At 40.2% G+C, this 23,344-nt stretch overlaps 1 protein-coding gene across 3 annotated transcripts in view; it reads right to left on the bottom strand.

The window, feature by feature from the left end:
• Positions 1-23,344, bottom strand: part of STK24 (serine/threonine kinase 24) — a 104,345-nt gene that overhangs the window by 60,856 nt on the left and 20,145 nt on the right. The window contains exons 1-2 of one of the 3 annotated variants that reach the window (XM_016123134.2): positions 3,199-4,569; positions 1,519-1,749 (exon numbers count right to left, since the gene is read on the bottom strand). In XM_016123134.2, coding sequence (XP_015978620.1) covers positions 1,519-1,749; positions 3,199-3,276 — 309 coding nt within the window. In that variant the 5' untranslated portion in view covers positions 3,277-4,569. Of the gene's footprint in view, positions 1-1,518; positions 1,750-3,198; positions 4,570-23,344 lie in introns of those variants that run through there. The other 2 variants (XM_016123135.2, XM_016123137.2) reach the window with 2 other exon arrangements.

Here is a 23,344-nt window from a genome sequence, read left to right as displayed (position 1 = left end):
ATGTGTGGGAGTCGCATGAGTTCTCCTCCTGGATCATGAGAATGATAAAACATACAGTGCCCTGTCACGACCAAACTGGCTGTACCTCCACAGTAACATTCATTGTTATGGTTGGCACACTTCTTCCTCCTGGCTTTGACCTCAGTTGGATATGTCCTTCATTGTAAGGTAATTTCAGAGATGAGGTATGAATAAATTCAATCCATTAAGGAAGGAAATTAATACTCATTAAGTACCTACGACACGCCAGGTACTTCCACACAATTCCATTTAATCTTTGCATAAATGAGGTATATTCCATAATTTTCCATTTTACAAATGAGAAAGGAGGAAAGTTAATTTAAAAATAAAAAAATATATAAAAACTTGCTCAAGGCTGCACACCAAGATAAGTAAGATTCAAGTCCAAGACATCTGACTCCAAAACATTTTTTCCTTTTCAAAATGCTGCATTTGACCTACAACATCCTTTAGGCTATGAAAAAAATAGGATTATTACTCAATTTTGATTTCCTTTTAAGATTCATTTAGTGAATCAATAGTTCTCAAAATTTCCATCCTTGCACTTACAGATTATCATGTTTCCACAAAATGAAAGCCCGCACTATCCCCCTCACCAAGGAGTAGGCTGCAAGCAGCCATTTGGAGAAATCAGAGGACAAACCCAGGAGAGGAGGAGGCCTGGTCTTCCATCATCTGGACTTATTGCTGCCTCCCTCAGAAAATTATTCTTTCTACCTGTGAAGTTTTAGAATTTTTTTCACCAATTCTTATGATTTCTAAAACCTTATTTTGAAAAACACTACATTTCTAAGTTCAGTAAAACAGGCTTATGTCATGGAACTTGAAACACAAGGTACAGTCTGAAACTTCCTCATTAATACAACATTTTCACCCTACAACATCTAAAATGGCCCCATGCAGGACTGGAAAATCAATTATACTTTTCTTTTCCACTTAAAGAACTGAGTGAAGATCAAGGTCAATGTATAATGTTGTATTACAACTACTATTTTTTTTAAGTAATTATTTACTTACCTAGAATCTTTAAGTCAAATGTGGATAAACTGCTCACTAATCAACCTTATCAAGTCTCAGCAGCAGTTTTTAAAAACAGCATTAAATTAAACCACATTTAATAACCAAAATATCAAGACTAATATTCTTAGGTTGGCATGAGTTCTAATCATAAACCATGCTAAAATTAGATGATTAACAGTTATCATTGTAAGTTAGTAAGAAATGCACTTTTGATGACAAATTTTCACTCACAAATATTCTTTCTTGTTGGAAAAGCAATTTCAACATCAAACATTTTTATCAAAAAATAATTTCTATAGGTAGCATTTAAGATGATAAAACTATCAAAGCCAGGTTCTTTGGACTGCAAAGGTCAAACTATTTCTCCTTCCTTTGAAAACCTGCTGTGCTATTTACTGAAGTCCTTCACATAACACTGCTCGTGTCTCAGTCAAGTGCTGCATCATGGAAAATCGTGTTTTTATTTTTAAGCCTTACCTTCAGATAGGATCCATAATATTTGGTTACATATGGGCTGTCACACTGACTCAGCACTGTGATTTCTTGTTGAATGTCCTCTATCTCATCTTCGGCTTCTTCCAGATCAATGATTTTTATGGCAACCACTTTCTGAGTCCGATTGTCAATGCCTTTAAATACCTCACCAAAAGAGCCCTTTCCAATTTTCTCCAGTTTTGTAAAAAGCTCTTCTGGATCTGCTTTTAGATTCTGTAGGAGAGAAAAAAAAGGAGGAACTTCAATAACTCACAATACTGGAACTGCATTTTTCCTTGTAATTATAACATACAGACCACAGTCTTTCAACGACTGATTCACCCTCCTCAGTTAAGAATCAGGCTGGTTGTGACCATGGTTTTTCACATTCAGAACTTAAAGATTTCTAAGTCTCACCTACAGGTGAGCATTAGACTGAGAAACACAGCAGTGCGCAATTAGGCATATTATAAAAACTGGGAATGGTTCCAGCATTCATATAATTAAAGTAAATAAAAATCAAAACACTTATTTGTATGTTATATAATTTATTGAAAAATCAGTCTTGTCTAAGCAAAATTCCCACTTTTCTCTCCATTCTCCCTCTAAATTTTCCAAATTCAGGTTGGTACATATTAAAACATAACCAGCTATATCATGCCATGGGAAAAAAAATTTATACCCTGACTTAATTGTTTCACAGCAGGTCACATTTTAGAGTCCAACAAATATGGTGCTATGTATATTCACTTACGGCTACTGCCCCAGCCTACATATTTTATTTAACCAGATCCCAGGGGGAAAAAGCAATCTGTTTTATTTTGTCAGGTAAACTTATGCCCTTGATATAACTTCCCAAAGCTCACATCAACCAGGTCAGTTGAATATACACACACAGTACACATTTCCAAGGAGTTCAGCTGTAGGGACTCTAACACCCATCCTAAAAGCTCCCTGACCAGAGAGATGTGTAAACGGCTAAGTACTCAACTGGCATAAGGGGGTGGTATAAGGAATAGTATAAGGGGGTGTTTGTCACAAACCGAGGGGCAATACTGACATTTAGCAAGGAGAGCTAGGAATGCTACACATCTCACCACAAGGATTTTCCAGGCACAAATGCAATGGCACCAGCCTACAACCCCGAAGTGTAAGAGAGGACCCTAGGAGCCACCTACCCTCCAGGCATACCTGCCTTCAGAAATACTGGGCATGAGCAAGAGGATGCTAAGCCAGCCCTAAGGTCCGTTACTCCTTCAAAAAAACTGAAATATTATGGGAAAGGGAATAAAAGTATAGGGAAGGCAAGAAGATTTGAAAAGGATTCCAGAAAAACAATAGGCACTAACTTGCTTTCCAAGGTGAAACACATGGAGTCCTAAGCAGTGCTTTACAAGAGAACTGCTAACGCCCAGCCAGCCCATTTGCACTGTGGAGGTCGTGAGGAGCCGCAGTTTGAACAGAGTAGACGGCAGTCATGGCAGTCATGGATGGGCCGCTCACTGACACCACAGAGACCCCATGTTGAGACTGAATAATATAAAAGCTTACAAAACCCACCAACCCTATCAGTATAAAATAAGTGAGAAATGTACTCTGGAATTACCAAGAAACAGGGACACGAGAGAAACCACATCTACTTTCAGCAGCTACAAACTCCAAATTTCATATCCTTTCTCTTACCTCCTTCCCTCTAGGATGAATGAGTGTGGCCCTCCTTTTCTTCAAGGCCAATCCTAAAACGTGGACTTTTGAATCCATCCTTCTCTCCACCAGGATGTGGCTTCAGCAATAACCCTCTTGCAGTTGCCCCTCTCTACTGCCTCTCAGCCCTGAGCAGCATGCTCAGGTTTCTCTCATTTAAAATTACAATTTAAAAAAACACATTGCTTCACCAGCTGCTCTCCCTCTTGTTCTCCTCCCTTTGAAGTTCCCTGAAAGTCATCCAGATCTGCCCAGTGCCCCACCCCCTTGCTGGTCACCACCGCGGTCTGGCTCCAGCTCTGGCCACCAGTGATGCGGTGTCGTGCTCTAGTACCTCTCCAGTCCCTTAGCATCTACAACCCCGCTCTCCACTCATCTTCTTCTAAGCCCCCTATAGTACAGCAACTTCTTCACACACAGATTCTACTTACATCATCCCATGTTCATAGGCATCCCTGCAAGGGTCCAGACTTGGCCTCCTGTTTTTTTTCTACTCCTTCTCCCCAAAGCTATCATACAGTTTCACAATCTGGGACCATGCTCCCCGTGCTGGCTGGTCAGAATCACCTGGGACACTCAGAGATGTCACTCACTCACTGACATAGGGGATGGATGGAGTGCATAACCCACAGTTTTAAAAGACCCCAATTGATTCTGATGAATAACCACACTTGAGGAAAACCGGTTTTGAATTATGTACAAGGAGACTTTCAAATTACTACCTCCAACCCTGCCTTTTGAGTTTTAACTTCTAGAATCAATTACTTAATAGACCTCTTCCTACCAGGACATCACAAGCTCAACATGTACACATGAATTCATCATTTCCCCTGCTGAACTGGCTGACCTCCCATAGCACACCACCTCCTTTGCTGGACTATAAACTGAGGGCATTCAGAGAATATATCTTACTCACCCCTACACCAATGTGCCTGGCACAATGGCTGATGGTCCATAAGAGTCCTGAGAGCAGTAAGAAAACCCCAGCCTTACAATGACACAAACAAGATACAGAGCAGACACTACAAACAATATCCTAACTTAGAGAGACAGAAAGCCTAGAAGGAAGGAACGGTAATAAGAGTAAGAAGAGGTGTTGAGAGCTTTAATACTCAGAAGCGGTGATTCTCAAGTCTTAGGAGCATCAGAATCACCTGCAGAGCTTGAAAGAACAGACTGTTTGGCCCCACCCTGGAGATCCTGAGTTAGCAGATCTGGTGTAGGGCCCAAGAATCAAAGAGCATCCAGGTGAGAGAGATGCTGCTGGCCCAGGGACCACACTTTTGAGAACCAAGGTGGTAGCCACACACCCAGGCCAACTGCAGACATGGAGAGAGATGCCCAGTATCTTAGCTGTCCCTACTAAGCCCAGGCCAATAAAACTCTCCAGTCAACTGCAGACACATGAGTGAGCCCAAGCAAAACCTACAGAAACACTAAATAATTACTTTAGGCTACAAAGTTCTGGGATGATTTGTTACATAATAATACACAAGATTCAACAGAATTCGGTGATCACTACAGGAGAAAAGAACCCATTTCAGGGCGGGGAGGCGGCTGAGTGGGTGCAACAGGTGTTCTACACTCCGGACGGGAGGTTTTAATAAACTGCCTGACCTTTCTTTTGCCTGATCTAAGACAGCTTAGAAACAGCTGTTTTCACTACTGCTGAACTATCTTCCCCAAAGCCCTTTTCCTGGAGTCTGCACCTGTAAAGCTCGTGGCAGTTGCTTTGTCTCGCATCTGCTCAAGCGTGGTGTACCATTCCCCAGCTTTGTCGCTGTTAATAACTATAAACTGGGCTAAAATTGTGCCTGGCAAGAATGAAGACATCTGCTAAATGATGACAGCAAGGCATTAAACAAGTAGGGTTCCTTGCCGTTTGGCAACTCTTGAATAAGCTCATTACCAGGCATTGTAGCACCCATGGCCATAAGAAAATCAATGCCTATTTCAAAAAGGGACTTCAAGATTCTGCTGTCAGAATCTGTTTTCTAAGGAAAGCAGATTTTCTTTGTAGAAAAGGTACCATTCTGCCAACCATCTTGAAAATTTTCTTTTCTGAAAGGTTTAGGCTGAACTAAGCACCAGTCATCACCCTAGATTAGAAAGGCCTAGGGCCCTTCACCCTACCCAACATGCCTGAAAGGCAGCAAGACCTGGCTGCTGAAGTCACAGCTGTCACCAGGCAGGAGTCAGGGCAAATAGTAGCTCAAGCCTTCTCTGAAGCAGGGAAAGGTCAGGACCCTCCCAACACTTCCCTTTCCTAAAGCAATGAGGCTGGAAGGGAGGGAGGCAGGTGCTACCTACGCATAAACATCCCACTCCTCTGGTCCCAGACTCCTCACTCAAAAATATCAGTTACATGCCCAGTGCAACTTTCCATTCACCCAACTGTGCTAGGACATCATCATTCTAAGGCAAAGAAGGAAGAACGGCTTCTCAGGATGGATGTGTACTAAACTACGTGACCCCATAAGCTACTCGACATTCATAAATCTTTCGTTTCCTCCTCTGAGGGAAGAGTTAGAGAGATAGAGAAATAATAATAGAAATAACAGTATCTCTCGAAAGGACTAAAAGCAACCAGGAGCTGCGATCTAGCATCTACCAATCATGGTACCTGACATATCTAGTGCAATGTCTGCAATAGAAAGCATTCAAATATTGATGTTTCTTCTTTAATCACAACTTTCTAGTTCCCTCAAAATCTTTACCATCTATGTCAAGAAACAGCCCAGCTCCCACTTGGGGGAGCCTCGTGGTGAAGTGAAAGCCTTAGAGAAATGTCACTTGGTTTCTTACATCTGGTGGCTTCATTTTCTTGTCTCTTTCATCACTCATCATGACAACACCAGGCCATCTGTCTCTTTACACTTCAGTCAGCTACACTGTGGCTTTTCCTGCAGACTTACACACTTTGTCTCATTTATTTTATATTACACAATTTAGAAAAAACAAGGATATTTGTTATATTTAATGATATAAAGTTCAGGATCCTTAAAAACAGATTAAAATTAGTAGAAAATGTATTTCCCCAGATCAATATTCCCAGGAACAACCCTGGCTTCTGAAAATACTTCTAAGCCCCTTCCCAGACAAGCCCAAAAAAACCTTCACCTGGCTTGGGGATGTGGGAAGAGCCAAAAGGCAGGGAAAGTGCCCCCAGGTGAATTTGGAATCAATGGTTTCACAGAAGTTTCCTGCTGATTTATGACATGGAACTTCTAGGGCAACCACCTACCCCTCTCCTCAAAGCTCCAAGCTAGGAGCAATAAACAAATGTGTGGTTGTCACACTGCCACATGGCACAATGAGGGCAAGCTGCCTCCACCTTGAGGATTGCTTTCAAGAGAAAATTCATGTTTTAACATCCTGCTTCCTTCTCCAAGACTAGAGAAATTTCAAAGCTGTGCCTTTATGGAGCTCAGGCTTCTACAATAATTCAATGTCTTTCATAATCCCTTAAGAGAATTCATTAAAATAGTTCTATGATGACTTAAGTATTTTACATTTTTAAACCTGAACGGCTATTACTGTTTTCTTTTGATCACTTATGGCAATAAAAAATACATTTGGCATTACTGATCAACTTTCAAAGTCACTTAGCTTCAGATGTACCACTTGCATAGTCACACCACACTACACCACTCTGGGTGGAAGCCAAGATTTTCACTTTGTTTTTCCCTGAAAAGAAAAAAGAACAAAGTTTGATGTGTTCTAACGCCTACTGCTCATCGCGTCACTATCCCTGCAGCAACAGATGAGAAGACACTTGCGTTCAGCCTGGTCTGGATGAGGAAGGGGGCTGTGGCAGGTGTGCGCCCCTTTCTCCTCTTCTAGACTTGGCGAGCATCCCTAGTAAACTTCAAGGCTCTCTTCCTGGAGATGAACTCAGCCTCAGAATCCAATCCCTGTCACCCCGCCACGCTGGGCACACTGGTGGAACCTATTTGCCGGCCTGATGTAGCCCTGTTACCAACCTGTCTCTTGGCTGTTCTTATCCTTCTATATCTGCCTGACTCTCCCCATGGGTTCCATTGTTACCAGTGTTCTCTCTCCCATTTCCAAAGCTGGGAGCCCCTGTACCCCAATTCCCTGCTTACACCTACATCCAAACTATGCCCCTCCTTCCAAAATGCCTCTCCATGCAGTCCCCCTGCCACACCTCTGGCTGACTCCCTTCCACCCCACCCTCCCTCACCCACACAGCAGCTGAGCCTCCGACCCACCCACTTCAAGACCTTCCTACACCCTGCTGGCAGGGTTTAGCTTCCTCAAAGGTCACAGTTTTCCTTCACTGCTTAAAACAACCAGGGACAACACATGGTCTCAAGACTGAAGTCACACACGCTCATGAATCTAAAACCCAAAGCTCCTTTTCAGTCCCATTTTCTGCCACTACCCGCCACTTACCCTCCTGTCACCCAATTTCTTAACACTGTACGAGCACCAAGAGTTGCATATTGTATTATTCCATTTATAGAAAATCCTCAAAGTGACAGAATTAGAGTGACGAAGGACAGGTGTGTGGTTGCTGGGGCAGAGTGAGAGATGAGTGAGGAGTAACATGGAGATTTTTTGCGGTGATGGAACAGGTCTGTGTTCTGGCTGTGGTGATTTCACTCAAATCTGCACATGTGATAAAATTTCACAGAACTATACACACCAAAAAAAGTATATGAAAAAGCTGGTGATGTCTGAATTAAGGTCTGCACCTGAGTTGACAGCACTGCGCCCACATCAATTTCCTGGTTTTTACAATGTAAGACATGGTCGCTGGGGAAAGCTAGGTGAAGGGTACACAGGAACCAGGCACTATTATTTCAACTTCTTGTTAATTTTAAACTATTTAAAAATAAAATTATTAAAATTCTTTAAAAGTTTTTTAAAAGCTTTTTTAAAAAAAAAAAAAAATGATTTTTAAAAAAAGCCTAATCTAAACTTTTCTTCTGCCCCCAAGAGGCCACTGTTTATTTCACTATTACAGATAGAATATTCCCATTTGCTGTTTCGAACCTTCTCAAACCTGACAACTCCCTGAGCAAGTCTCCTTTTTCCTGAAGCATATTTTTTATACAGCGTGTTGAAAACTGTATGAACATTTTACCCATAGATTTCCCCCTAAAGGAAATATATCATAATCTTGCTAACCTAACCCAACAAAGAAGAGAGCATCATGTGAACTCCGGGCGACACCCAAACTTCTTTAGAAAGCAGCTCTGGACATACCCAAATAACAAAAAACAAAATTCCAGACCAAATTCAGAGCACTACATGTAGGAGACAATGAAAATACAACCATGGACTAAAAAACTGTGACCCACTGTGCACAAAACAGCTGCTTTGCTCTGATTTCACAAAGTATCTCATTTGGGGCAGCAACTATACAAGACCCAGAGAGAGAAGAGTCACTAGATACAACCCCAAAATAAGCTATCAGTTATTCAATATTGTCCTGAGTGCTTAAATCATCTGCCCAAAACTATGGTTTCTAGGGGGCCACAGGCACTCAGGGTGTAAAAGCAAGTGCAGAGCTCAGCTCTGCCAAAATTACTAGCAAGTTACTGAACCACCAACCTGTTTCCACACCTGTAAAACAGAAACACTGCTTAGGATGTTGAAAGGATAAAATAAGAACATAAGGAAAGCTCCTTGGAGGTTATCTGCTAAAAACAGGTACTAACAAATAAAAACTGCTTGTGTTGTGGTAGTTATTTCTGATGTAGTTATATGGGGCTATTCTGACAACATTTGTTCAAATTTCAGTAGTTTCTTAGAAGCATTTCATTTGAACTAGAGCCAGAAGTAAAGCTCTGATCATCTAACTCACAAAACCAGTGCACTCTCCACTGCACTGTCCTAAAATCGACTAAAATACTGAGGCCTTCCACCTCTCAAGAATGAAGGGGAGTTAGAGGAGGCTTGAGTGAGTGTCCTCAGAGAGAATGACACATCTGCAAGACTCCGAAGGTGCTGAGGCTGACACTCTGGAGGCCATGTGTGGAGGCCACACATAGTGCAGTCCACTGCCAGGGAGACCAGAGGGCTCTGCAGCCTGGATGATGTTCTAGAAGGCAGCTTCCGGAAAGAGCACTAAGCCACTAATACAATGATCCCACCACAAATGATAAGGCTCTTAGTTATTAGGTCTATGAAATGATGCTAGGAACTATAAACAAAAGATCATGGATAGCTATGAGAACTTTCCTAAATGGTGACTACCAAATCCCTTAAAATCAAAACGGAAAGAGTCTCCTCCACAGGCATCCTCAGCAGAAGAGACTCAAGTTAGATGAGATGAGACCTAGAATGAAAAAAAAAAAAAAGCAGACCCAAGGAAGAATCATAGCAAAGAAGGCATGATGCAAAGGGCACTGGCCTGGGAGACACGACACATCCAACTAGTTTATCAAGAGGTCCATGCAGTCCCCAGACAGAGGCATATACTTTTTGACAGTTTGTGAAAGAGAAATCTTACTAACAATTTCTAAGCAGACACGAACCTAAGAGACTGCCCTGCAGAAGATTCAAATACATAAGGTAGCTATATCTTGAAACCCATGGACAAAAGCTAGAGTCCCAGAACTCCTGGGCTTCCCCATGTTACAAATTAGGGGAAAGCTACAGTCAGAGGCCTTGAAACTCTTTGGTCTTCGATGTGTGGCCCAGGCAGAATGAACCCCTAAGAAAAATTAGCACTTTTGAGTTCCTACACTGAAGGAGGTATTACCTCCATTTTACAGATTCGTCCAAGGACACAATGTGTGCGACAGACCTTGACCTGGAACCCATGACCATCTGATTCCAAAGTTTGAGCATGTCGATCACTGCCTCCCAAGATCTCTTCACAGCAAGATACAAAAGAAAGAGCACAAAATTATGAGAAGACCTGGGTTTTCCTCCTGCCGGAATGCATTGCTCATGACCTTGAGCAAGTTCTAAATGAAACGATTATGCCTGAAGTATTTATTTACCTCACAGGTTTGTCAGAGGATCAAATGAGCCTAACTAAGGAAAGAGGGAAAAAGTGAGGCCACTGCAAAGCCTTTTGCAGAGATAGATGGTTGATTTAACTACATTTGCTAGAGCTGGTATGGACTTTCAACAAGCACATTTAAGAACGAGTGACGTCATCCTTAAAACTGCACTCGAATTTGGAGACATTTTTAGAAACCACTAAAACACTGGCCAAAACACTTGCTGAGAACATACCATGGATAACACAATTCAACACAGTCCCAAAGAGAGAATAAAAACTATTGTCATTTTCAAGTATGGCTGAATTTTAAATTTCTATTTTTTATACAACTTATTCTTCACATAAATAAGAAATCTTAAAGCTAATTATAAGCAAATAAAATGCCCTGGAAACCCATCTCATCAGATTAATCTAAGGTCTTCAAAATAGTAACTTTTATTTACCAAATAAAAGTCTTTAAATAGCAAATGGCAAAGAACTAGCAGATTTCTCCAATCCTCAAATATTCTTTAGAAGAAAAGTCTCATTCCTAGCTAAATGATGAGATTTTTTTCTTAATTTGAGGCCTAAATCACAGGTTTAAACAAAAACATGCATCCCTCCACATTACAAGAAAGCTGCTAATCACTACCAGGTAAGTTCCTCCTGACCTGTTTTGCACAAACAGACCTCTTCCTTTTCTACGGGGCAGTGTTCAGTTTCTAACCTATCTGAGCTCTCCTAAGCATATTACAAATGGCTCCACAATCTGGCTTAGTAAACTCATTTCCCCCATAGTATACACACTTTATTTCAACCCTGCAACAGTTATATAATCTAGAAGAAACAATATTCTACAGTATTTGACAAAAAAGAAAACTGAGGCAGAGACATTAAATCCTATGAATCTGATGTCTAGACCAACAAATCCAAAGTACCTGGAGTTTTAGGGAACCCTAGTCCCAGCATCTATCTGCTCATCTTTAAGTGGATGTTTATTTACAGGAGAAACTGCTTTAGCTAATAAGAAAACTACAAACGCATTTTTCTAAACCATTAAAAATGAGGGAGAAAACGACTGCACTACCTAGCTAAATCTATTGTTTCTGGCCTGAGTATCTCATAACCTCTTCCCCACCCCAACCCACTCCCGCCATACAAACCCCTGCTTGTTACCCTTAGGAGACCACTGTGTGAGGTCAGAGTTTAGGGAGAAGTCATGCTAGGGAATGCATGCTCAGACCTGCAATTCTGCTCCGCCTGGACACATACTCCTGGCGTGTGCTGGGGAGAGGGTACAGGCTGGAAGGCTGCCTGGAGAGGCTCTTGTGCCCTCATTCACCCGGTGCTGGGCTCTTTCTCAGTGTGGACTAAGAAAAAGGCTCTGAGGCTCCCGCTACTGTTCTGCCAAATGCTCCCACTCCACTGGGTTGTTTCATCACATTCCTCTTGATCAACATGAGGCCTGATAGCAGAAGAGTCCGAGGCACCAAGGGCCTAGGGGTTCAATTTGCCATTGGTCACAAAGCTTGGTGTAAGTTCTAGACCCAACTAAGCTTCTGTACCCCACAGTCCCCACCAGGCTCTCTCAGTGGTTGCTGGGTGCACTGTTCTTCAGTAACAGGTTCTCTGGCTAAAAGATGAAGAATTAGCGTTTCTTTGAGATGAGGAGCAGGCCCCGACACCAAGGCAGACAGCAAAACCAGGGTGGTTTTGTTGACAAGCGCTTGATGAAAAATACGTAATGCATTCCAAATAAATTATATAGCTCATTGAGAAATGAATCCTGGCACCTCTTTCATTAAAACCAAAACACAAATAATAAGACATGGAAAAGATTCTGAGACCATACCCTAGCATAACAAGCACTGACAAAAAGCAGTCCCCATTTCCAAAGCTCCTCCATCCAAAGGCTCTGAGCAATAAAGCTGTCATAACTATTACTTTCTAGACCTCACAACTGCCCCAGGAAAAAGGAAGCACGATCCTCATGACACAGCTGAAAAACCGTGGGGGTAGAAGGTAGGTCACTTGAACAAGGTCCCCCACAGATATTAAGTGAGGTTTAAGCCCATCTGTCTGTGCATCATGGGTCATCTTCTAGACTAGAAAATGCTTGTAAACTACAAACCTGGCAGCATGCCTGATTAGATAGGAACTAGCTGGCAAGGAATGCCCTTAGATTATCACACTGGAATGCTAAAATCAGCCAAAGGAGCACGATCTGATACTACCTCAAATTCCCTACAGGTGAACTCACCTTCCTGTATGTATTTAATAAAAGCATGCAGTAACAACAAGTTGTTTTGGACTTTGTTCTAAAAATCAGACCAAACAGTTTTGGTGTATGTATATTTCATATAATAATCACATTTCCTCTACTTGAAAATCCTTCAGCTTTCGGAGGCATCAAGGGGAAAATGGCTGAAATAGAAATGCTACTAACATTACGGACATACTGGTTTGCCACAAATAGGAATACATGAATCCTGCCCACAAGGGGGGATGGGGGGATGTCACTGAGCATTCGTTTATCCCTAGGAGTAGCAGCAAGGGAACGGATATAAGATGCAGTCAGTGTTAAATAATCTCACATTTCACAGTCCTGTGGCTCTGTGTTAATCAGTAAGAGGACTCCCACCAAGTCAGCTGTCCTGTGTAATCTTGGGAGGATTAAAGACTCTACAGGCAGTATGCTAGAGCAGGGGCAACAGACTTTTATTTGTGAGGGGCCAGACAGTACAGTAAACACCTTAAGCCCAAACAATCTCTGGTGCATATTTTTGTTTTTAACAACACTTTAAAATTGTAAAAACCCATTCTTAACTCATGAGCACTAAAAACAAGCCAAGGTCAGCTGTAGTTTACCCATCCCCGTGCTAAACCATCAAGATGTCAATATATAAAACTTTGTCTATCGCCTACCATACTAATAATGACATTGCCTAATCCCAAAGAAGGAATCCAGTAACAGCTCCCAGAGCAGGCACAGGAGCTGTCTGTGACCTCTCAGAAATAATTTCCATGCATCACTTAATAGAACCAACAAACACTCCTCTCCCCCATTCTGTCATGCTCCTTTCCGTCCCCTAACTGCTCAAAAGGAGGAAAGAAGAGACATGACAGTTTGACACTCATAATATGGTACCCAGAGCTTTCTACACTTGGGCTATTATCATTAGCTCTTCTCCAAACCCTCTGAAAAGCTACTTTTACAGATGAGAAAATGGGCACTGAAAAGAGTATTTGTTCTTTAACATAGCTCTTAGTATCTTTTTGGATACATCTGCTCAGGCAAGGGAAACAAAAGAAAAAAATTTTAAATGAGACTATAGCAAACTAAAACATTTCTGCACAGCAAAGAAAGCCATCAACAAAACAAAAAGACAGCCTACTGAATGGGATAAGATATTCGCCAATGATACATCCAATAAAGGGTTACTATCCAAACTTCATAATGAATACATACAACTCAACACCAAAAAGACAAACAATCTGATTTAAAAATGGGCAGAGGACCTGAATAGACATTTCACCAAAGAGGACACAGAGACGGCCAACAGACATGCAAAAAGATATTCAATGTCACTAATCATTAGGAAAATGCAAATCAAAACCACAATGAGTGACCCACCTGCCACCTAACCTCCTAGGCTGATCTTATCATTACTTCTTTCCCACAGGACCCTTGGCATCCCTTCCTTCTTGCTCCTTAATTAGGCCCAAACTGAAGTGAAAGAATATCATCACTACTGAGAAAAATCAGTGAAGATAATTACTTTGTTTTGTCCTCCTAAAACCTCTCACGTCTTCTAGACAATATTATAAGGAAAATTAAATGAAGAGACACAGGGGACCAGGATTGAGAGATAACTGAAAGAACAGGGCTAATAACTAAAACTTACATAAAGAGTTATTCCACAAATCCTAACACCCACCAAAGCAAAGTAGAACTGTTTATATGAACTCAACCTGTTGCCCACCTGGTACACTACTTTCGATTTCCATTCTGTTCACTCCAGTCATGGTGCCCTGAACCACATACTTATTCCACGGAGGTGTTAAGCCTGCTATAACCTTAAAATACTTCTGAAAGAGCTATAACACAACTTTTTTGTTATTATGCTGCTTTCCTCCATTTTGTCATATTATGTCAATTGTTGCATAGTGGTTAATCTATTAAAACCACAATATGTTGTCCCTTCCAATAATTAACTGCTGGAGGGATGTGAAATGGTACAGCCACTTCAGGAAGCAATTTGGCAACTTCTCAAAAAGTTAAACATAAAACCACCATATGACCCAGCAACTCCACCCCCAAGAGAACTAAAAGCATACATCCGCACAGACATACACACTAATAATGGTCACAGCAGCACTATTCATAAAAGCCAAACACTGGAAACAACTTAAATGTCCATCAACTGGTGAATAAACAGACAAAATGTGGACAGCCATACAATGGGATACTATTCAACAATAAATAGGAGCAAACCATTGACATATGATACATCATGAACTTCAAAAACACTATGCTAAGTGAAAGAAGCCAGTCACAAGACACCGCACACTATATGATTCCATTTATATGAAATGTCCAGAAAAGGCAAACTGATGAGAAATAAAGCAGATTAGGTTTTCTGGGGCTGCAATGGGAACATGATCATGGCTGTGCCACTTGGTAAAGTTACTAAAAATCTTTGAATTGTACACCTGAAAGGCATTTTTATGATATGTAAATACAAATACACAACACAGTTGTTTAAAAGATAAAGTACACGTTACATACCTATATTCATCTGTCTTCTCCAAATGATTTTGGGAACTACAAGGGCAAAGACTTCATTTGGTTCATCTTACCTCAACATCTAGTAAAATGTTTACCTGACATGGAGTTGTGAATGCAAAAATATCCAGTGAATGAATGGCTTTTCCAAAAACAAAACAATAAAATCTTGACTTTTTCCATAACTTTACGATTGCCAAAAATTCACATCCCTGTCTACTCTTCTACCCAATCTAAACACAAAACAGAACGGCCTGAATAGGCCACAAAGTGGATGTGTCCTGGAAGCTTCAAGCTGATCAAAACGTGACCCCAATACGTTGAGATGGATCTTGACCAACTATTTATGAAGTGCAGTAGTTGTCTCTGTTCGAAGTTTAAAATGAAAAACTTTGTTTCCTTATATTTTAACAGCAATATTATGAATAACCCTTGGGGTTGTGAGTAGAGAAGAATAAGCCTGATGTTAAGTATCACATTCAGTTAAAGCAAAGGTTCAGGAAAATCTTAATCTAATTCAAAACAATTTTTAAATTCTTTCAGGAAAGATGTTATTTTTGACTTAACAGTCAATTTAATAAATATACCAGACACCATCCCACAAGAATGAAAACTAGCGAGCAAAGCAATGGAATGAGCTTTGACTCAGTTGTGTGCTGCGTCATTTTACTCACACCAATAGCACCAGAGGAGGATGTTTCAAGAGACCGCAATTATCAAGAACTGTATCAGTCTGGTTTTGAAATGCAAGACTTTATTTTCTTAAAAGTACTGCAACAAAAATAATGCAGTATTGAGTAAAATGTATTGCTTTGCTATATTCCGTGCTACCTAGGATTTATGTGGTATGTCCTACTTAATCTCAGGTTTCAGTCACACCAGTATCTGTCCTCCAGATGTAGAAATATAATATACTTCCTCATGGTATACATGTGAAGTATAGTGGTTAAGGGTGTAGGCTTTTGAGAAAACTAGTTCAAATCCTGCCTCTGCCACATGTTTGCTTTGATCTTGGGCAATTCATCTAACCTTTGTATTGTGACTTCCTTTTCTTTGAAAAGTGAGGATTCAATGATTTAATTTCCTCTTTTTACAGGCCATTTACAACTTATTTCTTATCCCAGCTTGAAGACTAAGGTCTTCACAAGACTGCATGTTTTCTGGACATGGTAACCAGCTCTCATGATTCAATATTTCCTTGGCACCACATTCTACCAACCCCAGTGCTAACTGATATGTATGTCAACCATTCTGAAGTTTAATAAATGGAGACATTAAAAAAAAGCAACCCTTTGGTAGCTGTGAAAACCTAAATAAATACTGCAGTCAGGACCTTTCCTTTCCAGCCATTTTTCTCTTATCTGTTAGGTACGGACAAGAAGACTGACAAAAACAATACATTCATCCTTAGCACACTCAAAAAAAAAAAAAAAAATCTCTATCAGTAGGTTGATTCCAACTTCCTCCTAGCCCTGCATTTTTTTACTGATAACTAAAATCAAGCCAACCTCACAGATTCTGGATTCAATTTAACTGTAACATGGTAATCCTCCACCTACCATTATAGATGACTTCTTAAATCTGAAAACAGTGTACAAAACAGTTCATTTACTTTAGATTAAGAAAGAGACATATTAAAACTCACATGACTGAGATTAATAACTATTCAGGTTTCCTGGCTCCTAATTTTCATGTATCTTTCTGTATCAAATCCTGTTTTTATGGAGAGGAAACATTGTAAAGCTGAGGGGAAGCAAAGCAGACTGGGAAAGTGGACAATAAAGTTTACTTTCAAAATCAATCTTTCACTGTATTTCTCTATCTACAACATCCAAGTAGTAACACTCACCGTGCATAGCTGCAACAACTCAGTTTAAATCCGGACCCCATAATTTCCAAACTCAAAATTATAACATACAACCTGACAATAACAGATGTATTTCTTGAAATAATGGGACGGAAAATTTTCAGACCCTCTAGTCACTATAGCTTAAAACTCTCCAGCCAGTGTATTTTCAGACCGTGAGTCTGACAATGCCAGCAAAAGGTAAACGAAGAGAGAAGACAAGGACAGATCTGCTTTCTGGCTGAATAAGAAAAACCAGCCAGTGATGCTAACCTCCAAAAATTTCACCACTCCAATGAAATCCCTCCCTATCCGAGTACCCTACTGAGCTGCTGCATTTCCACCCAAAAAAGAACTACACACTTGAAGGGCAAATCAAGTGAATAATGCAAAAATTTGCTCCGCCTGGCTGAACTACAACAAGAAATATGCATATATTTAACTGAAGCTCACACAATTATTCAAATATAGTAACTCAATTTCAATTCAGAGGTAAGATTTTAGAAACCGTGACCTTCCAGAAGCACAAAGCAAAAATTTAGGCCTCCAAGCACAGAAATACGTCATGAATCCTGAGCGCCTTGAATTCGTATCCACTGCTCTTTACAGGAGGGGTCTGCTGCAGTCCTTCTGAGAATATTCTGGTCCACAATCAACATATACTCTTAGAAAGGCCAAATACCTGGTTCCTGACCCACAACAGCTTAGAAGCAACTGACTGGGCAATGTGGGCAATGACCCTAAGAAATAAATGGCTTTGACTGCATTGAACAGGAAATGTACAGAGGATGGAGAGCTGACTGAGGCCCTCTGGTGCATAAGCAAACCCCATCAGTGCCAGGTAGTGCCCAAGGACATCACTGAATTACAATATGACCCAGGACACCTTCCCAACTATAAGAGGGTAAAGTCTGAAAACACCCTACAGAAATAAGAAAGATATATGCCCAAAAAAGAATTTGCTCCCGATACAAAAAAAAAAAAGACACCAAAATTGCCCCACATTTTCTTCTTAAAGTTATCCTCTTCTCAATATTTCTTCAGTTCTACAAATGGAATCAAAGAAGTAACCTCTGAGAGGCTCCTTCTATGAAGAAGCTGTGTACTGGCTCCTAGCCATGCTGCTGTAGCAAGTGAGGCAGGTGGGTCAGAACCAGACAGCAGAGCAGAGGTGTGTGAGCATCAGGGGCTCTGAGGACCAGCGAATACAAGGTTCCCACTATCGGAACTGATAGCAATGACACACGTGCTATCTCAGCAATACGAAAGGGATTAATAAACACCTGAAGAAAGCTTTAAAGAGGCATATCCTTAAAGGATCCCTACAAAATAGTTAACCATTTTTATTACTAGGTAGCTACGAGGTATCTAGTAGACTCAGTCATCCATGTGTCTACTCCAGATAAACCACATGTACAAAAGAAATTTCATTTCACTTCTAAGCCCTTCTTGGTCCTATGTTTAAGGAGAACAGCATGCAACATAAATGGACAAGTGTGACTAGTCTGACTAATTCGAAGTCAGTCATGTTGATGTAACTCAAGTTTAAAGATAACTGTGAGAACACCTCAATGAAAGAAGGCACATGAAAGATGTATATGTACGCTCTTCTCCTCTGATCCACACTGGAAATAAAAGAATGAAAATGAGAGAAAAGTCTATCTAAAATAAGCCTAGAAAACAGCTGTAACCTGAAAACACGAATTGCAAAGACCATGCCGAATACAGTGACAACTGAGCCCACGAAAAAGAACAAATCCACAACTTACTAGACCCTGGGCAAGAAGAGGCTTCTTTGAAATCGAGACACCTTTTTCCAGTAATGGCAAGGGTTGAGGTTATGGGCATGATTCTGGGGTAGCAAGGACTCACCCTGTGGGCACCCCAGTTCACACCACAAAACTACCCTAGAGGCCTGACTGACGATGGCCTCTAGGAAGAGAAACCAGCTTTCCACTGCTGACCAGAGCTAGAGGAGCCAATTTAACCCTTCCCCAAGTGAGCCACCCGGATTGAGTCACCCCAAGGGAAGAGTGAACGGAGGAACACCCCTGTCAGACAGGACTGCGAGAGAACAGAGTCGACCCAGGTGGCCAGGTGCTCCAGAGGGGCTCCAGTGTTCCTGCACTAGGCCTGGGGAGACTGCAGGCCCAGACCAAACTGCCCCTTCAGACTTGCCTCCTAAAGCCAAAGAAATCTACATAAATCTACCTCCTCTAAAACAGGGGTCTCCAACCCCCAGGGTGCAGACCAGTACCCAGTCCCACAGCAGGAGGTGAGCAGTGGGCGAGACAGTGAAGCTTCATTGGTATTTGCAGCTGTTTCCCAGCACTAGCATCACTGCCAAAGCTCCACCTCGGATCATAAGGAGCCAAAAAGGTTGGGGACCACTGCTCTAAAAGAAAAGGAGGGTATGAATAGGTAATACAATAAGCGAAAGGCAGAAGGGAAATGATATTTCAGAGGAATTCCCAAGGGAGAGGGGGAAACGTTTCGGAGAAATACTTTTCTTGACTCTCAAAAGAAATTAAATTGGGACTTAATTTTTTAATTTCAAAAAAAGATCGACACAGTTTGAGATAATGAAAACCATTACCAAAGTAAACTTCACTTTAAGCAGAAAAAGTAGAAGGAACAGTGCTGACAACAAGACAAAAAATCACCTAAAAATGTGGAGCTAGAAAGATAAAAGTAATCACAGCAGATGGTACTTATGGAAACAAGAGACTCCATATAACCATGTGTATTTTACCTGAAAATAAAAATAAGAAAGCAGCAAAAATCTCACTTCTAGCTTATCATAAGGAAATAATTAAATGATAGGAAAAATCCATTTTTTTTTAAGTTGCAAACTATCCAAACAGACATCAATGCAGAATTAATTACAGGAATTATCCTGCAGCCATACAATGAAATACCAAGTAGCCAACTCAAAAAAAAATGTTAATTTACTGACATGGAAAATCATCCTGATGTTTAATAAGGAAAAAGCACATTATAAGATGATATAGAATGGTTTTATTTTTGTTGTATGTAAGGGTGGTTAACAGTCACAGAAAAACTTTGGAAGGAATGCCACTAAAACATTAACCGTGGTTCTCTATGTTTTTTTAATCAGTGTCTTCCCTCACTGTCCCAATTGTTAACATCAGCTTATTTTACAAATTTACTAAGAAAAGCAAAGCTATAACATTTCCATTTTTATTGAACACAGACACACAAACATACACATACACGAAAAGATGAAAAAAGTCCAGGCGTGACTTTAGCAAGATTTTAAGTTTATGATCCAGAATTCTTCAATCAAACCATTCTGGCTGTAAAAGATCAGTTACCAGACCTCTAATCCATTGTCCTAAATCAATCTGGATAATAATAAAGAGGCTAAAAGTAGCTAATGCCCTTCTATATTAGATTAAACATACTGAATTATATTATACCAAGCACTGTAATTACTGCATTGCTTTTAAACAATTCTCTCCATAAGGACAGCCAATAAACAAAATGAAAATGCAAAAATATAAATCATCTGAAAACCTCAAGAAAACTTAACCCCTGCTATATTTGCTTTTATTTTTAAACCTATTTAAATTTTAATTTTGAAGTTAAAAAAGAAAACATGAAAGCTTTTTAAAAACTGGGAGCCATGGGAATTTAAAATATAATTCAATACTAACTCTTAAAACTTTTGTCATTTTAGGCTTCACTGAAGAAAGTATCAGAAATAATTTCAATATAAAAAAGCATTACATTTAAAAACAAGAATGTGGCTCCTCACTTTCAGGCAAATGAGAATGTGGCAAGACAGATAATCACAGCAACAAAGGCTAAAAAGGTTGCACGGGTTCTCCTCCTGATGAGTGTGATTCACTTTTCACAATGGGCACCTAATAAAGTGCCAGCCTGCACATGGCATTGGTCACTGGCTCCCTAAAAAATTGTGTTTTCCTCCCAGATATGACCCTACCAGTCTAGGCAGATCTCAAATGGTCTGGTCCATAAATGAAAAGACCTCTACTCTTTAGTTTCAAAAACCTACTTAGCCAATGATATAAAACTCAAGTGATATTTGAGTAATTGTAAAAAGCCTCTTTATATTTTTGGTTTTGCTTTTTTTTTAATGATGAAATTGCCAAACCTGTCAAAAAACTTCAACAATGGATGATACTGCCATAAGCTGACCAATTCTGCCAAAAATATGGTGAACAAAGACTTTCTTCCATTCACTGGCCAACTCATGTGTTTACTGGAGGCAGCAGCAAAGGCCTCGCCCACCACCAAATTGCCTGTCTTTCCACTTGGCCTTTCAACCAACCCAAAGATACACAGGCTGGCTGCTCACCTTCCAAATTATCACCCATAACAGGTCTTAACTCCAGTCTCACAAATTCAGGTGACATAACCTCCATCATGCAGAGTTAAATTCCCATTTCTCACTTCCAAAAAGGTGTTAAGAACCAAGTAACAGGCTCCAAAGAGCCAAAAAGATGGATTTTCTCAACTAAAAATGGACATAACACAATCTCTTCAGGTTTGTCACGTAAACCCTTTTAGTTATTCATGCCTTGATCTCTAAGGACTTCTAACGCTTCAGTTCCTCTTCTTCTTCCTATACCTAATTGTTTAAAAGCACAAATTTTTCCATTAAAAATTTTAAAAGATAATGATTTAAAAAGTCAACAGGATGCTGGCTGTGTGTTGTTTTCCCAATATTTGTACTGAGAAACCTTTTGTTTACTGATTCTCACAAGGGTATGTCATGGGGATGGGTAGATGGATGGTTAGGAGGTGTGCTCTTTAACTGCCAATCATCGTTTTCTCTGCAAGGTTCCCAGTTTTGTTCAGCCAGCTATAAACCCAGTAACCTTGGCCTTATTATAAATTCTTTCTGACCAACTCAGCAAACTGAAAAAAATGTACAATACATACAAGTAACCTTTTCTATACCTCAATACCATAGCCTCAATCACCAAGCCAATTAAATACTCCAATAAATTAATGTCAAGCTGTAATTCTTATCTATACTGAACACCCTTAATGCTAAAACCTCACAGTAGGTGATGCCCTACCTTCACCCTTGAGAAGTCAACTGAAAACCCTAACTCTCCATTCCAGTAGACAAATCCACTAGCAAATCTTGCTTAGTGTGAAGAAAACAACATGGAACAGGTTCAAATCCATCTCCATGCCTTACTATTCAATTTCTCTAAGCCTTAGTTTACCTATTTGTAAAAGAACTGACAAAAAACGCATACATGCTAGTTTTTCTGAGAACAACATATGAAATCTATTGTTTTTAAAACTGGTACATAACAAATGTTTCCATTTTTCCATTATAGTCTGATCTGAAACTTTACCTGCATTCTTCTTCTAAGTCACAACTAGCACAATTTGGGGATTAGTTGAAATATTGATGACTGATACACAGTAAATTTCAACTAATGGCTGGATATGGGAAGATAAATCACGCAAGTGTCAAGGAACTGATCCATCTCAAGGGTCTATCATCAAATCACACACTTGACCATGCACATGTCACTATTTTCCCTTATGCTACATCTTCCTCTACAAAGACCAAATAAACTACTTAATCTACTATGTAACCTTCAATGAGCATCCAGATCTCTCAGGTGAGCCCTAAGTAATAATAAACAGAGAAGACCCCAATCATTACCCCAAGCTAGGACCACATGGTCATGATTCAAGGGCCTCTGCAACTGGGCTATTGCTAATAACTCCACTGGCAGCTCCATCCTGAGATCACGTAGATAACACACACTATGAAACACAAAGGTTTAAGTTGGGAGAATTTTTTGTTTCAACCGTTCGAAATATATTCAGCTAAACGTCAACTAAGCTTAACAACTTCCTACGTTAGCCTAATGCCACCCACCTTCCCTGCCCTCCTATTGTTGGTGTAACCTCACAGAGTAAGAAATCATATCTTACAATTCTCTAACAATCCGGACTTTTTTTACAGGAATCTCATTTGCTCATTTAACTTATTAAATACATTTATTTACAGTGGCTAGAGCTGCAGTGCTGCAGGTTTCCTCTCAACCACCTAATTCGATCTGCCATAAAGGGATTTTCATCCTAACTCATGAAATATCACTAACACTGTTACTCATTGCCAGGTGAGGTGGTTCTTCAGAGAGATAAAAGCTTATTTTTTGCCTTTCTTTGAAAAGAAAAAAATAGGAGCAGCCTCCTTCCTAGTTTTTTCTTCTCAAAAGACGAATCACCAGTAACCACTACTAAAGTCCAACCGTGATTCCTAATGCCCTGGCCTCACGTGAAAGTTCCCAGAGATAGCCATTCTTTTCCCAGATGAGAGAAGCCTCAAAGCTCTTGGCTCAAAGGTAAAAACACTCATGTGCATGTCATTTTTATACAAATTCTGTTTAGTTTTAGAGTCCCAACTCTAAATGTCAAAATAAAATGAAACCATCTATACAGCCTACTGAGCTTCAAGTGTAATCGACCCAATTTTAAAAGAAAGCACACTTATGAATCATGAATAAAGATTAAG

Source organism: Rousettus aegyptiacus, unplaced genomic scaffold (assembly GCF_014176215.1).
Source record: "Rousettus aegyptiacus isolate mRouAeg1 unplaced genomic scaffold, mRouAeg1.p scaffold_m13_p_11, whole genome shotgun sequence".
Classification (NCBI taxonomy): Eukaryota; Metazoa; Chordata; class Mammalia; order Chiroptera; family Pteropodidae; genus Rousettus; species Rousettus aegyptiacus.
This window is presented reverse-complemented; position numbering and strand designations above follow the sequence as displayed.